Source organism: Vespa crabro, chromosome 16 (genome assembly GCF_910589235.1).
Source record: "Vespa crabro chromosome 16, iyVesCrab1.2, whole genome shotgun sequence".
Lineage (NCBI taxonomy): Eukaryota > Metazoa > Arthropoda > Insecta > Hymenoptera > Vespidae > Vespa > Vespa crabro.
The window spans coordinates 5,294,772-5,312,577 of NC_060970.1; the positions used below are offsets into that span (position 1 = coordinate 5,294,772).

General features: G+C 31.3%; 3 protein-coding genes and 1 non-coding gene across 8 annotated transcripts; 2 read left to right on the forward strand and 2 right to left on the reverse strand.

Annotated features, from left to right (window-relative positions):
• Positions 1-1,738: 1,738 nt before the first annotated feature.
• On the forward strand, positions 1,739-3,111 carry LOC124429740. Its single transcript, XM_046975354.1, has 4 exons — positions 1,739-2,201; positions 2,266-2,395; positions 2,469-2,765; positions 2,845-3,111. The coding sequence occupies exons 1-4, from the start codon at positions 2,089-2,091 to the stop codon at positions 2,998-3,000; spliced, it is 696 nt and encodes a 231-aa protein (XP_046831310.1). The 5' UTR covers positions 1,739-2,088; the 3' UTR covers positions 3,001-3,111.
• Positions 2,797-7,235, reverse strand: LOC124429739 (putative inorganic phosphate cotransporter). The gene is made up of 8 exons (XM_046975353.1): positions 7,098-7,235; positions 5,305-5,438; positions 4,907-5,207; positions 4,567-4,805; positions 4,346-4,495; positions 3,489-3,866; positions 3,132-3,411; positions 2,797-2,974 (listed from the first exon to the last, which is right to left on the reverse strand). Exons 1-7 carry the CDS (start codon positions 7,165-7,167, stop codon positions 3,199-3,201), a joined length of 1,485 nt encoding a protein of 494 aa, XP_046831309.1. The 5' UTR covers positions 7,168-7,235; the 3' UTR covers positions 2,797-2,974; positions 3,132-3,198.
• On the reverse strand, positions 7,204-17,374 carry LOC124429738 (probable histone-lysine N-methyltransferase CG1716). Of its 5 annotated transcripts, none has more exons than XM_046975350.1 (15): positions 16,789-17,374; positions 14,309-16,111; positions 13,532-14,191; positions 13,324-13,443; positions 13,103-13,231; positions 12,739-12,940; positions 12,558-12,655; positions 12,320-12,485; positions 11,597-12,254; positions 11,434-11,491; positions 10,828-11,189; positions 9,966-10,744; positions 9,549-9,887; positions 9,305-9,472; positions 7,204-7,340 (listed from the first exon to the last, which is right to left on the reverse strand). In XM_046975350.1, the coding sequence occupies exons 2-14, from the start codon at positions 16,084-16,086 to the stop codon at positions 9,317-9,319; spliced, it is 5,505 nt and encodes a 1,834-aa protein (XP_046831306.1). In that variant the 5' UTR covers positions 16,087-16,111; positions 16,789-17,374; the 3' UTR covers positions 7,204-7,340; positions 9,305-9,316. The 5 variants fall into 5 exon arrangements, with proteins under 5 accessions (XP_046831306.1, XP_046831305.1, XP_046831307.1 ...); XM_046975349.1 differs by lacking the exon at positions 7,204-7,340 and having other exon boundaries at positions 8,528-9,472; positions 16,789-16,901; positions 17,153-17,374; XM_046975351.1 differs by lacking the exon at positions 7,204-7,340 and adding an exon at positions 8,528-9,210.
• On the forward strand, positions 8,058-8,129 carry Trnaw-cca. The gene has a single exon. It is a non-coding gene; the product is annotated as a tRNA-Trp (tRNA).
• Positions 17,375-17,806: the final 432 nt, after the last annotated feature.

The window sequence follows — 17,806 nt, forward strand, 5'->3', positions numbered from 1 at the left end:
TATTGAGACGCAATTATTGGTTACATATAGACGAACTCTTTCCAGTTATTTTGTTTTGTATGGCTAATGTATTTATATGACCTATTATCGTACTGCAGATTATAAACTATTTTCTAATTATGACTCTATAATGGAGAATTGCATAATAAATTAGATCGGCATAATCTAAATTATTTCTCTATAATAATTTCATATTATAAATATTATCATTTTTTTTTTTAATATTAAACATAAATAAATATGATGACCTAATAATAACTTCAAATAATTAACACAATAACTAAATAATAATAATAATAATATAAAATGTTAAATCGATTAAAGATTGTTATTATCTCTTATAAGATTAATTCTTAATTGGTCGATTAAAAAATAATTTAATTGATTTTATCTCCCTAATCGTATCTTTCGAAAGCTTCGCCTCTTAACTCTTATCTTATTTTACGTTATAATCAATATATTAATTACATGAAAATTCCATAGAAAATTGTTCATCATTTTACAAAGATCTCTGTACACCGGCAATAATAATGGGAATTCTTAACCGAGCCAAAGAATGCCTGGGCAAGCAGACTTGGCACGACTAGAAATCCTACAAAGAAGTTTAGGATCGCGGATGTAAAACTTCTCTCTCTCTCTCTCTCTCTCTCTTTTTTTTCTTTCTTTCCGTCTCTTTTTCAGATACCTATAACATAGAGCTCATTATAAAAGATTATAATTTTTTTTCTCTAATAAATATCCAATAAACTTCAACATGAAAAACATGAAAAAACAAAACAAATCAATCCTAATGAATATTACTTGAAAACAATGATCTATATCTAGTTTAGCCTAAAAATCGATTAAATCATAATAAATCATGAATTAATGTATTGTAACCAAAAAGAAGAACATTGTTTTTGTAAAATACAAATTCGTGAAAAAATATCTATGTCCTACAATTTATGTTTAAATATTACATAAGACATAGGTATTATATAGGTGATTGGCATAATATTATTGCAAAAGTCTTAGCAGATACTATCCTTATTCCATGTCACTCTATTCATTCTTGTTGCACCTGTGTATTTTATCTTTCTACCTTGTCACATCTTGTACCTTATTTTGTCTTTTTTTTGCCTTACCTACACCTCTTTTCTGTACCTTCTGGGGATCTGACAGCAGCTATTTTCGTTTCCTGGCGGCAATATAGAAGCTCTACGTTGAGGCTTCAACCAGTTCGTTCTCTCTCTCTCTCTTTCATTCTTATTTCTTCGTTCTCTCTCATTTATCCCAGTTTCTCTTCTTACTCTTTTTATCCCAGTTTATTTTCATTCTATTTTTTTTTTCTATATTACGAATGGATTATGCACATTATGCTGTCTACTTACGACTACACTTTTATGACATCATTCATTGCATTACTTATAACAAACGGATGAATATTTTTTTTCGTTTTCATTTCATTTTATTCGATATTTTATTCCTTTTGTATTTTCCTTTAAATTAATATTTTACTCACGAGCTTTCTATTTTCATCTGTTTATTTTTATTATCAGCAGTCCGGCTTTTCTTTCTAAAGTTTCCGTAACGAGTGGATTTTTACGAGATTCGGTTGACAGCCGCTCAACACTCAACCCCTATTAGTCGCCTTTTACGACAAGCAGGGGATACTGTGGGTGTATTCTATCCCCGACCCACAGGGGAAGATCATCAATAAGGATAAATAATATATACTATTTATGTAGTATTGCGTTTTTTATTGTTATTTACTTCTATACTTTACATTATTCTTAACATTTTGAATAATATTTATATAATAATCATGTTTATAATAAATTCCCGGTAAATAATTTGTATATATAATGCATTCCATATCATCTAATTATACCTGGTAATTAGAACAAATTTAATAAAAAGCAAAATATAATATTTTATCTGTTTCTTCTTGCACAATTTCATTTTTAAATTTGATGCTATCTCTTTGATGCCATCTATGATCTTACAGATTGAATGTATATCAAAGATATATAATGTATTTGTTATCAAGTTCGATTTTATATAGGAACTTCTGGAATTAAATATTAGGAATAGAAAATATTTTCTATTATGTGGTATCGTTTAAGAATTTTCGTTTATATTTTTATATTTCAATTTGTTTCAGTGTCTGGAGAAATAAATGCTCGTGTACAGTTGCACGTTGATGGTTCTGGTTTTCATAGGTTAGAAAATGGAAAAAGTAAATATCTTTCTTCGGTCTTTACCTTCATCTGATTCTATTTACAGAAACTTCACATATCACATCAAGCTAAATAATTTTACTACGAACAATTGTTATATATCATTGCATTTTGTACTCCCTTCGGCTCTCTACGTAAACATTAATGAATTAGCAGATCTAAGAAGAGCCGATAAGGTAATTAATTATGCTCCTTATATTTTTTATCAACGTTCTAACATAATTTACATTTTACTTATTAAACTTCTAGATTAACATATGCTCTGTGGGAGAGAAAAATGTGGAATTATTCATGGAGAATGCAAACTCTCAGAATATTACTCTTTGTAGCCTTATAAATAATGGCATATGTATCGCATCTTTACCAATTCATCAACGATACCAGTATCCTAAAGAGAATGGTGATTATGAAAATATTGTTTTAAAAAAACCTGTTTTACTTATAGGTTGCAAGCAAAGAATTAAAGAATATAGAGTCTCTAAAATAGACATATGCCCATTATGTGCCAGTATGATGACAAAATGGAGAGAGATACCATATGATATTGTAAGATATTAATTAATCCGAAAAGGACAAATTTTAAGGTCCTTAATTAATTATAAATTTATTTTGTCTGTGTTAATAGGATGAGGTAGATTACATATGGACAATACCCATAGGAAATACATCCTATTTGTCTTGCGTCACTTGCATTACATTACTGACAACTATTATAGGAACTGTGTTTTTAATGGGAACAATATGGAAGACCATATCTAAAGAACATTTAAAGAAAAATTAATTTATTTTCACACTCTTATCAGGTGGAAAATTGTGAAAGATATATATATATATACATATATATATATATATATATATATCTTTTAAGAAAAAAACTTTAATAAATATTAAATATGTTTTAAATATACTTACAATCTACTTTTCTACATTAGAAATATTTTACAATAAAGCCATTTTATTCTATAAAATAATATGCTTGTCATGGAATCTTTGGATCATTTGTTTTTTGTATTTCAGAGTTATCAACTTCCATTATTTCTCCTATCTGATACATCGTAGTTTGTTTTTGCTTTTTTACTGGATCGTTCCACATTTGTACTTTACCTTTACCGAACAAAACGAAAATAAGATTTCCTATTATGTAAAGACCAGCAGAGAGGAAAAATATACTTCTCCATTGAAGAATATTTGACTGTGAATCAAATGAAAAGAAATATTATAAATAAAATGAAATAGAATAAATGATAAAGATAAATATGTATTACTAACCGGATCTGGAACGATCACGCTACATATTAAAGGAGCTAAGATAGCACAAATATTTGCGGCGGTATTGGTAAAACCCATTAGAGCACCTGCAAAATTAGGGCTAAGATCCATATGATTAACATTATGGCCACAATATGCAGCGATATTCGAAGCTACTGCAATAATTAAAATTGCAACAGCAAGTTCCGGTTGTTCCTTGTTAATGTAACCCAAACAAATAAGAGCAATGGCTGGAATCCATTGTCCTATAGTATTACATATTTTCCTGGAAACCTCTAAGGTAATAATCTTCTTTCTGATACAAAGATCAGAAAAATAACTGAATGGAAAACTAAGAATCCATGCTGTCAAGTATGGTAATGCTGACATTGTTCCATTCTGAAAAGAACCAAACAAATGTTTTTTTTATCCGTTTGGTATCACATTACGGTCGATAAATGATTCTACAAGCAAACTAATTGATATTCTTAAACTGTATTGTAATTGATCTTGACCGACAGTAACCGCAAATCTAAGAATTCACTAATGGAGGTAGTTGCATTCGGTTAACGTAGCGCCTATAAGACATTACTGGTATATATCGGCATTGAATCATAATCGAATAATACTGTCTCGCATATTAATTGAATTCGTTATTTGCGTTTTTTTTTCAAGCGGTTAAGATATTACAATGATTTTAATTAATATTCTTCTCGTATGATCGTGTATAAATAGATTGTCATGGCCATATACTGTTCAGTTACAAAAAGCATTTATTTGGGCAATTAAAAGTTTAATTCCAATTTTTTAATTTATCTCAATTTAATCCATGCAATTAAAAAGTCAATTTGGTATTTAGAATTTATATTAAAACTTGCCTGCTGTATGTCATAACCAAGAGCAGAATTCATATAAGAAGGCATTTTAGTTAACAACATCCAAAATCCCCAATTTTGAACCGATTGTGTAATAAGAAGAGCCCAAACAGGTACAGACGTTAATATAGCGATCCAAGGAGTAGATAATTTCTGTAAATAAAAAATAAATAATCGTATTTAATATTTATTAAGAAAACAAATGACGAACAATTGATCGTTACCTGATCGGTCTCGGTAACACCTAAGCTAACTTCGATGAATTCCTTTTCATCCAATGGAATATTTGGATGATCAGCAGGTGATTCTTTGACAAAAATGATAACGCAAAGAGCAGCTATTAAGCTTATAATTCCCCAACAGTAAAAGCAACTTGGCCAGCCAAGAACGGAAGCAGAAAGGTATCCAGAACTTAGAAGAGAAATGACATTTCCAATCCAACCACCGGAATAAACAAATGTGGCTAAAATATAGTTATTAACAATATATTATTATATTATTCCACTATCATAAATAAATGAGGGGAGGGGAGGAAAAATGATATAACTTAACGTTGAAACTGACCTAATCTACCTCTTTCATCGCTCGGCGACCATTTAGATAAGAGCGTGTGTAAGGTCGGCATGACTGTACCTTGGGCAAAACCAGCAATAATTCTGGTAACACAAACATATTGCCAACCACCATAATGGGCTGCAGAATGAACTGAAAGTGTCAGTAATCCGTTGATAGCAAGAGCACCAGACAAAACTTTTTGGGCTCCCCAACGTTGAGCAATGACGTTACCGAGTATTTGAGTACATATGTATCCCCAAAAGAATGAACTCAGTATGGTGTCCTTGGTACTCTGGTCCCAATGAAATTCCTGCCCATTGAAAAAATAACAAAAATATTGATTCTGATCACAGAGGATTTGAACACAGATTAACGAGGGAGAGAGAGAGAGAGAGAGAATTACGTACTTCGAATTGTGGATTAGCTTTGGTAGAATTGGTCATCGCCTCCAAGGTCACGGACATGGTAACCCTGACAGCATAACAGGAGAAGAAACCGAAGGTCATGAATAGTACCTGTACGTGTCTACATCCAAAGAGGGCTGTAATCAGACAAATATTCGAACGTCATACCGAATCGAATTATAATACGACCTTAATCTTTTATACAACTTAGATGATTTTTCTAATACTTGCATACCTGCGTTAATAAGATGTTAGACAATATTGTTATGTAATATCATTGATAGCACATAATGATGATAATGATGAATTTATTTTATAAATAATCTTTCTAACATCATAAAGAAGAAAGAAAATTTAATATATAATTAATCAGATATTATTCTGTGTATATAAAGTATCTGAAAAATGTTCATCATTATTTATTAGGGTATTAAATTTGTTTTAAAAAGTTTTATATAAAACTTGGTAATTCAAATTTTTTAATAAGGAAAATGAAATATGTAATTTTGCGAATATCGCTTTCAAAGATTCTCGGTAATGACCAAACGATTAATCATTCTATCTTGTGCTATCGAAAAATGTAAAGAATGCGGACTACTCGTAATCGATTCTACGTGCTCTTTTAGAAATGTACAGTATGTCCGGTTTAAATATATACACATGATTATTTCCCTAAGTATTAAAAACGCAATAAGGTATTTCAGACGAATGTTGTTTCGTGTCAAGAGAGAAACACGTCGTCGTGATAATTGACTTTGAGATAACATCGAAGAGTCGATTTTTAATACTTAGAGAAATAATCGCGTGTACACATTTTTTTAATGTAACCACTTATATTTACGTTTTTTTCTGAAATCACAAGTAATAATAATAATAATAATTTATGCAACCAATAACACTTTAATTAAGTGATGATTTTATATGAAGTATATAACAAATTATAATTTATAAGTTCGTTTACTGTACTTTTATTTCTCTAGTCCTGCTTATATATACTCAGCAGGGATTGCGATGTACAATTTGTAAAATTTATATACATTTTTACACCTAAATAAATAAATAAGTAAAATAGATGAAATAAAAAGAAAACCTCGATTCGCATTGGTAATTTTACTCTTGTGTGTTCTGATAGATATATATATATATATATGTATATATACATAGTAATGTAAACATTAGCGATTGACGATTAAATATGGTAATAATCATATATAATGCAAATTTCATTGATTATACATGAATTGCACAATTTTATAGATCAGAAGAACGGTCACCGGCCGAATTGGACCGATTTAATCTTATTTAACAGATTTGATAAATAACATCTTATCTGAAGCTTAATCTTAAGTTACATCTCAAACGCGATTATACAAACACTTTGAGGTCGAACTGATAATGGAATCAAATGTGTCAATCAATAAATGTATTAAATATTATGCTTCATGCATATTATGTATAATGTATAATTTATATATATATATATATAAATACACACGCACACACACAAGCACATATATATTGTAGAAATCGGCTCATAAGAGTAATAAACTCGGCGCGTAAAAGTTAATATTTTAATAATATATTATAAAAAATTATTACTTTATTGTTATTAATTTCTATTTTACTACCGTTGCATTATTATTATTTTATTTATATTACAATATTATAGATATCTTATTATCGTATGTGTAGGTATATTTTTAATACTTGAAAATCACTGAATGATTTTTGTTTAAATAAAAAATTAATAATTATAAATATAGTTTTACATTTATTTTTTATATTTAATATAGTACCTTTAGGTTTGATGGGGGGTATTCTCATCATTTCGGAGACCGAAACCCTTTTATTGCGTACGGACCCCATGTTCACGTCGATTTTGTTTGATACTCGTCTCTGGTAGCACGTTCCAAGTTAACAGAACAATAAATGACTACAATCTGTCGTTCTAAGTACTGTCGTTTTATACTCGATCGTCGAAAACTCTCCCACTCCTTTATCCTTTGCATTCGTAACTTTACTATTCTATTTTGATCTAACTAAAAGAGAGAAAAAAATATTAGAAGAGTGTAATAATGATTTAATAACAATTAACATTAAAATTGAATCGATATAACAAGAGAATTATTAATCGTTATAATATTTTAATTTTTTGATAATTTTTTTTGCTCAAATCATTCGTAACAGAGACTATTTTATCTAATATCAATAATAATATATAATAATAATATATTGTTAATACCTATGATATGTAGTTACTACATGATTACATTATACATATGATTAACAAAAATTCATATGTATAATTTTTTTTATACTAAACATATTTAAAGATATGCTATCTCCGAACAGAATTTTTATACAAGATTTTGTTTATACTGTTAATCGTTCTATGTAATTACTTTATCGTTGATTATCAATAATGAACATTTTTTCTGTCCTATAAAGATAATAAGTATCTCAACAAATGTATTCTTTTTTCTTGCTTTCTTATTTTTTTAAAAATTTTCAAATCAAATATAGATGCGATATGTGCACTTGGAATGCGATAAATTATCAAATATATAATTAATTACTTTTACGCCAATAATATCGATTTTTAAAAACAAAGATTATATGTAGTATACTTTTTGTCTTATTTTTTAGCAGCAATAACAATTGTAATAACGTTAATAAAAGAAATAAATTTTTTAAATTTATAATTTTAATTTTGATTTTGCCGACTTATCTAAATTATTGCAATGTCATGAACATGTGACTCCGTGGCGCAACGGTAGCGCGTCTGACTCCAGATCAGAAGGTTGCGTGTTCAAATCACGTCGGGGTCATGAGGAACAGTTTTTTTTTCTTCTCATAAATTATTATAAAAAATAAACTGTGAAAAATCCATGTCCTCCGTATTATTTCTTTCTTTCTTTCTTATTATATCTCATGCAAAATGATGGAGATATATATATATATAAAGTATAAAGGGATACCAAGCGTGTATGTGTGTATGTATGTACATTATCTTTCTTTTTTTTTTATACGTTCAAAAGTCTAAAACTGAGAAGAAAAATAAAAAGTACTTCTTCTCTTAAACGTGCTAAATCTATCTATCTTAAAAATGATATATCCATTAAATATTGTTACAAAGTATTTATGATAACATCGTATAATCGACTACGAGAAAAAAAATATCCAATGGAAATATAATGTTTCAAATATTTACGCATAGAATATTACCTTTATTTAAAATACTCTGCATTTATTTTTTTTTATTATTGCATTTGCATACCGTGTGCATCACAGACTTGATTTTTGTACCAACAGACAAAGATCTATGAGACAAAGGCATATAATAAGGAACACTGAATCTCTTTTGATTTTGTTCGTTTAGTTTTTCGAATAAATAATTATTAATGATTGTTGAAAAGAAATTGTTGTAAAATCGTTGCAATTTTTGTTATATGATGCATATAATAGTGGGTGTGTGTGTGTGTATATATATATATATATACGCGAGAAGCGCGCTCGCTCGCGCGCGCGCGCGCGCGCACACACACACACACACACACACACACACATTATTCCAAGTGATTCAGTTCTTACGGAATGATAAACTCCAGTAAATTATAAAAAAAATAACAAATCCTTCCATTCTCCTAAGTAATGCAGTAGCAGATCTAAATTTTAGTTTCACAGAAAATGAAATGTAAATGTAGTAACATACCGTACAATACGTTAACTTGGAAATAAAATATCCATGCATTTTAGACGACATAGAAGAGAGAAAGTGTGTAAAATTTATACATATTAATATGAGAAATTAATAATTTGCTATTTTATTAGCTACTAACTTATAGAAAAGTTTTTCACACATATACAATTTTTTGCTATTTTACGGTAGTAATATAGTTCCGGATATATCTACAAAGAGGAAAATTATTTTTATATATATATAAGGAACTGATAACGTTCAGGATAGAGTTGGCATATAATAAATAACAATTTCATTTCGTACATATACAAACAATTAATCTTCATCTGTGCCTTTCTGATATACTGCGCCAAATTTACTCATGTATTTGCGCACAAAATCTTTAGCTTTGTGTTTAACATTTTCATTACATTGTAGTTCGTCCACACTTTTACAATGTTTCAGCTCTTTCGCTAGTACGAAATGCGTTAACTGAAAGGAAAAATTAATGAAGGAATTATTAATAAAGAAATTAAGGAAAAAGAAATATTCTTCAAGATATTTTTACCTTTCTCGCAAGATGCTTAAAATCTTCCGTATTAGTTATCCGACCTTGCTTACAATCATTTTTTCTGTACGGATTTAAGAAATGTACCATAACATTGGCCATATTTATTCTGAAGGTATCCTTAATCTTTCTTTCCGACATGCTGCTAGTGAAATCGGACGACGTTGATTGTGGTTTATTCAGCCAATGTCTCGAATGAACTTTCGATTTATTACTACGTCTATGCTTTCTAAGTTTATCAACATGCATTTTAAGTCTTGCTCTTTCCTTCTGCCTTCGTAATTTTTCTTTTAATTCCTTATAAGTTTTATGACCAATACGATCCTCTTCTCTTCTTGGCTGCAAATTAAATATCATATTATTAGCCCTGAGGATTTTTTAAGAAAACAGGAAAAGGAAGAAGAAGAAAATATTTACACTAATGATCCTTTCTTGTACCAAGCCATCTCTTCGCTTTTTGGTCTCAGGAAATAGAGTGGAACCAACTGGAGTATTAAATGGATTAACCTTTTTTGTAGAATTACGTTTTTCTGTGGTACCAGCATCTAAATATACATCCTCTTCTTTCTTATCAATCTGTTCATCATCAAGATCTTCTTCATCCTCGTTAGAGGACGTTGAATCGTCACTGGATTCTGAAGTAGACGACGAATCTGGTTGGACACCTATGTGGTCTGGTGGCGGTGGTAACCATTGCGATACTCTTTCTTTTATATGATAGTAGTACCTTCTGCCTCTAGCATCTATCGCACTCTTCCATTTAGGTGGCAAATCTATGGGTGGTATTTCCGCCTGATTGGAAATAGTATCGGTAGAAGCATTGACAGGAAATTGTTGAGAGTTTGTCGTTTTGTCAACATAAAGAGATTGTGACTGAATGGAGATAGGTTGCGATACACCATGGACAGGTACCAAGTTGCTTGCGATCGACAAGTGACCTTCCGGATACTGTTGATGGTGTGAAATTAAAGAATATGAAGTTGTCGTCTGATTGAAAGCAGATGCTTGATTTAAGGAATACACTACGGGTGGTACACTTGAGGGAACGGCAGTTGTACCAGTTATACCAGTGGATATTTCAGAAGTTATTGTTGATTGTAACGCATGAGGATTTTGCGATACTATAGTACTCGAATTGGATAGAGATTGATTTCCTCCTACGCACGTAGAAGTACATTGCTGTGCGATATCTCCTTCTGAATAAAAACATCAATGGTTAATAAAAAGAAACTATAGGAGGATTTTGCAACGGGAAACATTATTTTCCTTGAAATTTTACCTTGGGCAGAATAATGCTGCCATTGGCCAAGCGTTGGATTATAAAATACCGGATAACCAGTTTGTGGATCTAACATAGCAGTAGAATGTGGATCTATACCCAAAGCTAAACATCTTGCTTCGTGTTCTTGCCAAGAATCGTGCTGCTGACGACGTTGCCTCTCCTCCTCTTCTTTAGCTACTTTCAGAGCAAATAATTGTCTACGTTCATATTTTGTCATCCTTGGTATAGGAACTAAACTGCTTCTTTCTTCTCCTTTCTTATCTTTTGTTCTATTATGTTCAAATTCTGGAGACTCTCTTCCTCGTCTTCTATCCGTACGTTTGTCTAACTCGGCTCTTCCATACCTATCGGACCTATGTCTGTAGCAATCATTTGTTATTGAAAATGATATGATTATTTGTTTCACTATTCGACACAATTGTAGTAGAAAAGAAAATGTTTAGTCCATTATAGTTGCTAGATACAGACACACACACACATATATATATATATATATATATATATATATACACACATGCATATATATATGTGTGTATTATAACTTCCAATTCGTATAGTTTTTTATTTGTATTTTTTAAATATCGACGCATTCGATACATTTACCTTTCGTAGGACGTTCCAGCTTTTTCATCCTTTTCGAGCTCTTCCCTATACCCGCGATCTAAAAGTATAAGATAAATTAAATAATAAATGAAATAAATGATGTAACATTTCTGGAGTTATACTTGTAAAAGAAAAAACAAAGAAAAAAGACAACAAAAATGACCTGCTTCTCTTTCATGTTCCTTCATCTGTTCGATTCTTTCCTTTTTCGGTATTCTGAAGACCTCTTTTAGATTAGACCATTCGGACAATAACGTCGATGCTAATTCAGGAATAAGAGATTGATCTGTATTCTCAGATTTGATTTCATTTATTCCTGAATGTTCGAGTTTAGTTTCGGTTAAACATGGAATGTTGCTCAAATTGTCCAAAATTTTCTTCGTACCACCGTCGTTGTAACAACTGTTACCTTCGTCGGACGATCTCTTTACTTTGACTTGATCATCTTCCGGTGACTCCCCATTTGGTGATAAATATAATCGATTTGACCATTTTTCTACTACACCATAAATCTTACTATCCATTAACATTGTTTTGTTAGGTATTGGCAGTGTATTTAAAGTCTTTAGAATTTCCAGACGAAATTGTTGCGCCTCTTCGGATTCGTCCTTAGCAATATCCATAACATAGCTCCATATTAAACGAAGACCATGATAATCTAAGAACAATCTTCTACACGGTTGTTCCCCGCTTTGTATTAAACGCAACAAGCATGTTCTATGTTTCAATTCTCTACTTCGAACCATCAAGCGACTCAAAGTTAAAGTATGAGCACGATTTTTCAAACCACCCGAACACAACTTGTCTATTTCTTCTTCCAACTGCAAAGAAAAGTAAGAGAACGATATCATATTTTATTGAATTGATAATAAAAATAATAACATACGTCTTCATCCTCCATATAATCCATTGATTTCTTCTCCTCCTTCTTCTTTCTGGCATCTTTCTCACGTTTCTCCTTTTTCTCGATTTTTTCTATTTCCTCTTCAGGCGTATCACCGATCCAACCACAGCAATTAGGAGCTTCGCAGAAACACTTTTGCGCTTCCTTCCTGAATATTTCACAACATTGCTTATTAAATATGGTCGCATTGTTATTAATTCTATAACTATTAATCACTTACCCATATCGTTGAAAATGATAATTAAATGTAATTTCTTCTCCAGCGGCTATGAACTTCTTTATAAAGAATCCTATTCTCAATTCACCATTTACGGTCCACTGCAACGTTATTGTAAACGATATTGTAAACGATAACATATATAATCTAAAGATTTTTCTCGAAAAGTATTATTTAAATTTACCTTTTGTGTTTCGGCATTTGGATCACAGCTATGATTTATGAAACGTGAAACATTTCCTTTCATAGTAGCATCTATTATTTGATCGGATTTTAAAGCCATGAAATAATAATGTCTGTTCTTATCTTTGGAATATTCTTTAGCTCTACGGCGAAAATCTTTCGGGTCCACCACTTCTCCTACGTATTCCATTATAAATTCTCCTCTATAAAACAAAAGCAAAAAAAGAAAAAGAGAGGAAAGAATGGGGGAGGGGGAGGGAGGGGATGGGGAGGGGGGAAAGGAAAAAGTAAAATTATAACAATATAAACTTTGTAAGATATATTAGCAAAGCACAAAAGTTTAAATTATATTGATAAACACTAACACATCTAAATCAGCGACTGCACGTAATCCAAATCCCTTTTTTTCTGTTTTAAAGACTTCGCACTTTGCATATTCACAGTTTTGAAATCTTTTGTTAGTGCATCTATCACCGACTACGCATCTAGATCCGCTGCAATGAACGTAAAAAATTTAACAATTAATTATAATCTTGACAATATTTGATCAGATTTAAATGGACAAATTTGTAAATTTATATTATACCATTCTATCATGAGAAGTCTATTGAGACAATCCTCACCGCAACCAAGTTCACCTCTTTCTATTTCCTCTTCTGTCAGAAAACAATCGCATACCATTCTTTTGGTCTCCTTGTTGGTATATCTAATATAAAAATGAATAAGGCGATTTCTTTTTTTCTTTTTTTCTCCTACAAAAACGCATGAAAAACGTATGAAAGAAGCGAACCTACCTTTCGGTAAGATATAAATTTTCACGTAAATATTCAAATTGACTTAATCTTTCTTCCATTTCTTTATTCTTAGTATCAGCTGTTATTAATGGACTTGTCTTTATTCCTACAATTTTAGGAACCTGTGTTGTCAACGAATTAACAGAAGAATTATTTTCCACATTTTCCTCTTTATCCTGTTTAATTTCTGGATAAGAATGTAGATTCATGGGTGCACATACAGGTACGGATCCACGTTCCAAAGAGCCAGATTCTCCTGGAGGAGCACTATTCGACTTAGTTGTCACGTGTGTTATTAATTCAGACGTAACAGCATTCGACAATTCAAATCCTGTTCCGGAGATGGACGAACTAGATCCTCCCATTTCAAGTTCACTAGACCTTCGCCATCTGGACTTCACTTTAACTGGTTTCAATGAATCTGAATTGTAACCAGAAGCATTGAAAGTTGCTACAAGAGGAGCAAGAGGATCGTGCGTTGTTTGCATTTTGTTAGCATTATTTTCCTTGTCACATTGTATTTCAGATTGCCCATCCATATTAATCTTTGATTCTAAAGAAGCAGTAGTCATGTGGCCAGTTATTTTGTCTTTCTCCTGTGTTGAATTAGCTTTCAACATTTCTGTAGTTGATTTAGTCACCAAGCCACGCCCTCGAGATCTAGAAAAATAATAACACATTTGTATGGTTAATTAACAGATAAAAGGAAAAAATCAAGAGAATTTTAATGAGCTAAGATTGAAAGAATAACATAATAAGTAAACGCATAACGTTTACCTTTGTTTCATTAAACCTATAGTGCGAATTCTATTGCTCCTTCGCACGCCAGAACTATTCGATCCACTTTCTGAACCTGTCGTATCCGTGCTACCGCTACGGCTTCGAAACTCGACCTTCTTGTCAAGATCATTCATATTATTTTGAGCACCTTTTGTATCAATATCTGGTATTTTATAATTATTTATTGATAACAATGTATCATTACTACTGTCACCGCTACTAGTTAATTTCATATCTTCGCTATCTACTTTGCTATCTGCTTCACTGTCTGCGCATACATCTTCAATATTTTGCAAATGATCAGGAGGCTTTTGATTAGTTTTCTTTTTCTGTAAATTTCTACAATTTAATGGCAATTCACTTGCACACGCTACACTTTCTGTAAAATTGTCTGACTTTAAGACACTTCGTTGTTGATTTTTCAAAAGACATTCCACTGACTTCTGATAAACATATACCGTCGTATCAGTATTAGACTCACAATTAGCTGAACGATGTAATTGTTCCATTTTATCCAATATCGATGAACTGCTTTCGTCATCTTCATTAACCAATGATATTTTTTGTACATTTATACATGTCTCTACAGGCGAATTAACACTTTCCACGCTGCACAAGTCGTTAACTAACTTTTCTATTTCTTTAGAACACTGATTCTGTTGCACGACATTCGACTTTTCCGACTTAAAACAATTATCCCCCTTTACAATCTCCTTCTGACGTTCTCTTAAATGCTGATCCTCATATTCTTGCTTGGATAGGTTAGATACATAATTATTGCTTCCTTTTTTGGCATCATTGCTCAAGAAATTAGATTCTTCTTTTTGACGGCGAACCTGATCTTTACTTATGCACCGATGCTTAAACGATTCCGTTCTAATATCCTCGACCGTTTTATCATTTTTATAAGTACTATTTGCACAATCCAACGAAATTACCTTTTCATTAGTAGAATTATTATCTATATCATAGGGTACTTTATTATTTTTTGAACCTGACACTTTATAAGATAAAACACTTGCCGTGGATTTTTCATCAACAGTCATACGTAAATTATTCATGCCATTCTGAATGATTTGATACTCGCTACCATCTGCACCATCCACTTTGGACTCTACTACCATCGACTGCGTACCATCTTCATTCTTTATAACGGTATATTCTACAAAATTATCTCCCTCTAAATTAGCCTTATTCATCAATAGCACTTGCTCAACCACCATGCCACTGTCTTGTTCTAGAGCGTTATAACTAGTTACTGTAGCATCACTTTCTACCTCCATCTCCTCACAAATTATTTCTTCTATTACCTCTTCTGGCCACACTTCTACTTCGTTCGATGTAGACTCAAGTTTAGTTTCATTGCTTTCTGTTGTATTACCAACAACCATTTGACGTACATCCTCTGGACTAAGTTTCTCCGATTGATCCAACAGATTATCCAATCCATCTTGACTATCGCTCTCTTCGTCATCTCTTTTGTATATACTACATACATTATCGGTTAATATATCATCGCTATTGGACAAGTTTTTATGACTATTATATTTTCTATGTACATTTTGATTCTTCTTTGAATCCATTTGATTCTCTATTTCTTCCACGCATCTTGATTCTTCGGCATTTGAAGTGGATGATGTCTTCAAGATCTTTCCATTTATCTTCCTCTCTTCTAATTGCTTTTTAGCTATCTGCCTGCTAGACTTTCTAATGGGCGTATACTTGGGTGATGATTTTACGGATGTTTTAACTTCGTGTTTCCGCTTACGTGCCATATTGATCCCATAAATGTTTATTTATCTGTAATAAAAATAATACCTTGAAGAGAAAATACCAGTAAAAAAGTTTCTAAATGGAGTAACTTGTTCCCTAGAGAATGAAATTGTGAGATATTCTTCTTCAAAGAATCAACGACAATTTGTCCTTTTTTTCTTAGACATAACGCAAATGTGTGTGAAATTTTATTCGATGCCCTTACTTACTATTGGCGACACTCAACGTCCTATAAATAAGATCCTAAATAGGATCTAATGCTTAACGGATAACCTATATGTAAATCTAAATGCAACTTTGTAATTGCCATATGGAATATGACATTAAATACGAGTATATACGAGATGATTAAAAATAATATAACAAAATTACGAGCTATTCAAATGTTGCCCATTATAAAATGAACATTAGAAAATTGTTAAACTTTATTAATATTATCATTATTATGGACTAAAGTTTACGGTCTTGGAGAAATAATACTCTTTCAATAGAATACGCTTATTTTATGTATAACCGAAGAAACTCGACTATAACTGGTGACGTGTATTTGAACAATAATTTTCCAATTGAACATTTGAAATAAAGCAAATTATAGTTAATTAAAATAAATTTTTCTGATAAAAAGAAAAAAGAATTTTGATCATTTTCATGGTTATATATATATATCCCTAAAGGTGACTAACTAGAAGAAGTGTTATACTCACTGGACAATTAAAAAATTATATCTCCCGATTTATTACCAACAGTTGTCATTTTGAGAACATCACTTACAGGAATCTATCACTTCGTCTGCTTCGTAATTCGTCCATATTTTCGACTAAAGCAAACGGATAAATAAGCATTTAAAAGGGTATATTGCAAATATTATACTCTAGCAATTAAAATATTTCATTCGAATGTTTTTCTTTAAAACAGTTTAATGTCAATCCAATGATGCACAAATTCACACCCCGTAAATCGCTGCAGTTGTTGAATTTTCACTTGTATTTAACTTGTGTTGCACATGCAAATAAAACTAACGTAAAAGCACTAGGAATAATATCGAATAATAATTCACAGAGAACTAACCACAGATTTTAATTTGTATGAAAAAATATTAATAAGGTCATCCTCAAAATTGCAAGGAACGCGTGATACTTGAATAAGTGTATACGTTGTTGCCACAAGCATCGTTTGTTTCTTCCAATGCTGCCAATGTAAAAAAGAAAACATACAGATGCGAACATTTTCTGAAGAGACAACAAGGAGAGGAAATAGAAAGAGTTTGTAGGTTCTTTAGAAACTCTTCATTCTCTCCTGTCTCAGACTATACTAAAACTTATCCTATGGCGACGCCTTACATTGGACATTTCTAGCGCCCTCTGCTTCCGGTGCTGGAACTAATGCCCTTTAGAAAAGCATACGATTAGTTAATATTCTCATACGTGTAAATGCATTTGATTAATCTTTAAAAGAGATATTGTAATTTCGAGGTGAATTCAAGCAATTCTTTCATACATTCTTCCTATTGGCCGGTCGTTTCTGACAACCAATGCCAATGCTAGGAACTCCCTTCTTGTAATCTTGGTTCGACCAATCACGTACGCGAATTAGATTTTTCAATCATTTTCAAATTTAGATTTTACTTTACGTCTCTCTCTTAATTATTGTGCAAAAATATACACACACACACATATATATATATATATATGTATATATAGATTAAAAGAATTATTCGAGTAA

Bases quoted from the DNA above. Each gene is read 5' to 3' on its own strand.
- LOC124429740 (XM_046975354.1), top strand. From the start codon at position 2,089: ATGTGGTATCGTTTAAGAATTTTCGTTTATATTTTTATATTTCAATTT. The intron at 2,396-2,468 runs GTAATTAATTAT...TTAAACTTCTAG, and splicing joins ATCTAAGAAGAGCCGATAAG to ATTAACATATGCTCTGTGGG. The intron at 2,766-2,844 runs GTAAGATATTAA...CTGTGTTAATAG, and splicing joins GAGAGATACCATATGATATT to GATGAGGTAGATTACATATG.
- LOC124429739 (XM_046975353.1), bottom strand. From the start codon at position 7,167: ATGGGGTCCGTACGCAATAAAAGGGTTTCGGTCTCCGAAATGATGAGA. The intron at 4,806-4,906 runs GTCAGTTTCAAC...ACTATATTTTAG, and splicing joins CGATGAAAGAGGTAGATTAG to CCACATTTGTTTATTCCGGT. The intron at 3,867-4,345 runs GCAAGTTTTAAT...GGTTCTTTTCAG, and splicing joins TTGGTTATGACATACAGCAG to AATGGAACAATGTCAGCATT.
- LOC124429738 (XM_046975350.1), bottom strand. From the start codon at position 16,086: ATGGCACGTAAGCGGAAACACGAAGTTAAAACATCCGTAAAATCATCA. The intron at 12,486-12,557 runs GTAAGTGATTAA...TGAAATATTCAG, and splicing joins TATCATTTTCAACGATATGG to GAAGGAAGCGCAAAAGTGTT. The intron at 11,190-11,433 runs GTAAATGTATCG...TGATTGCTACAG, and splicing joins GCTGGAACGTCCTACGAAAG to ACATAGGTCCGATAGGTATG.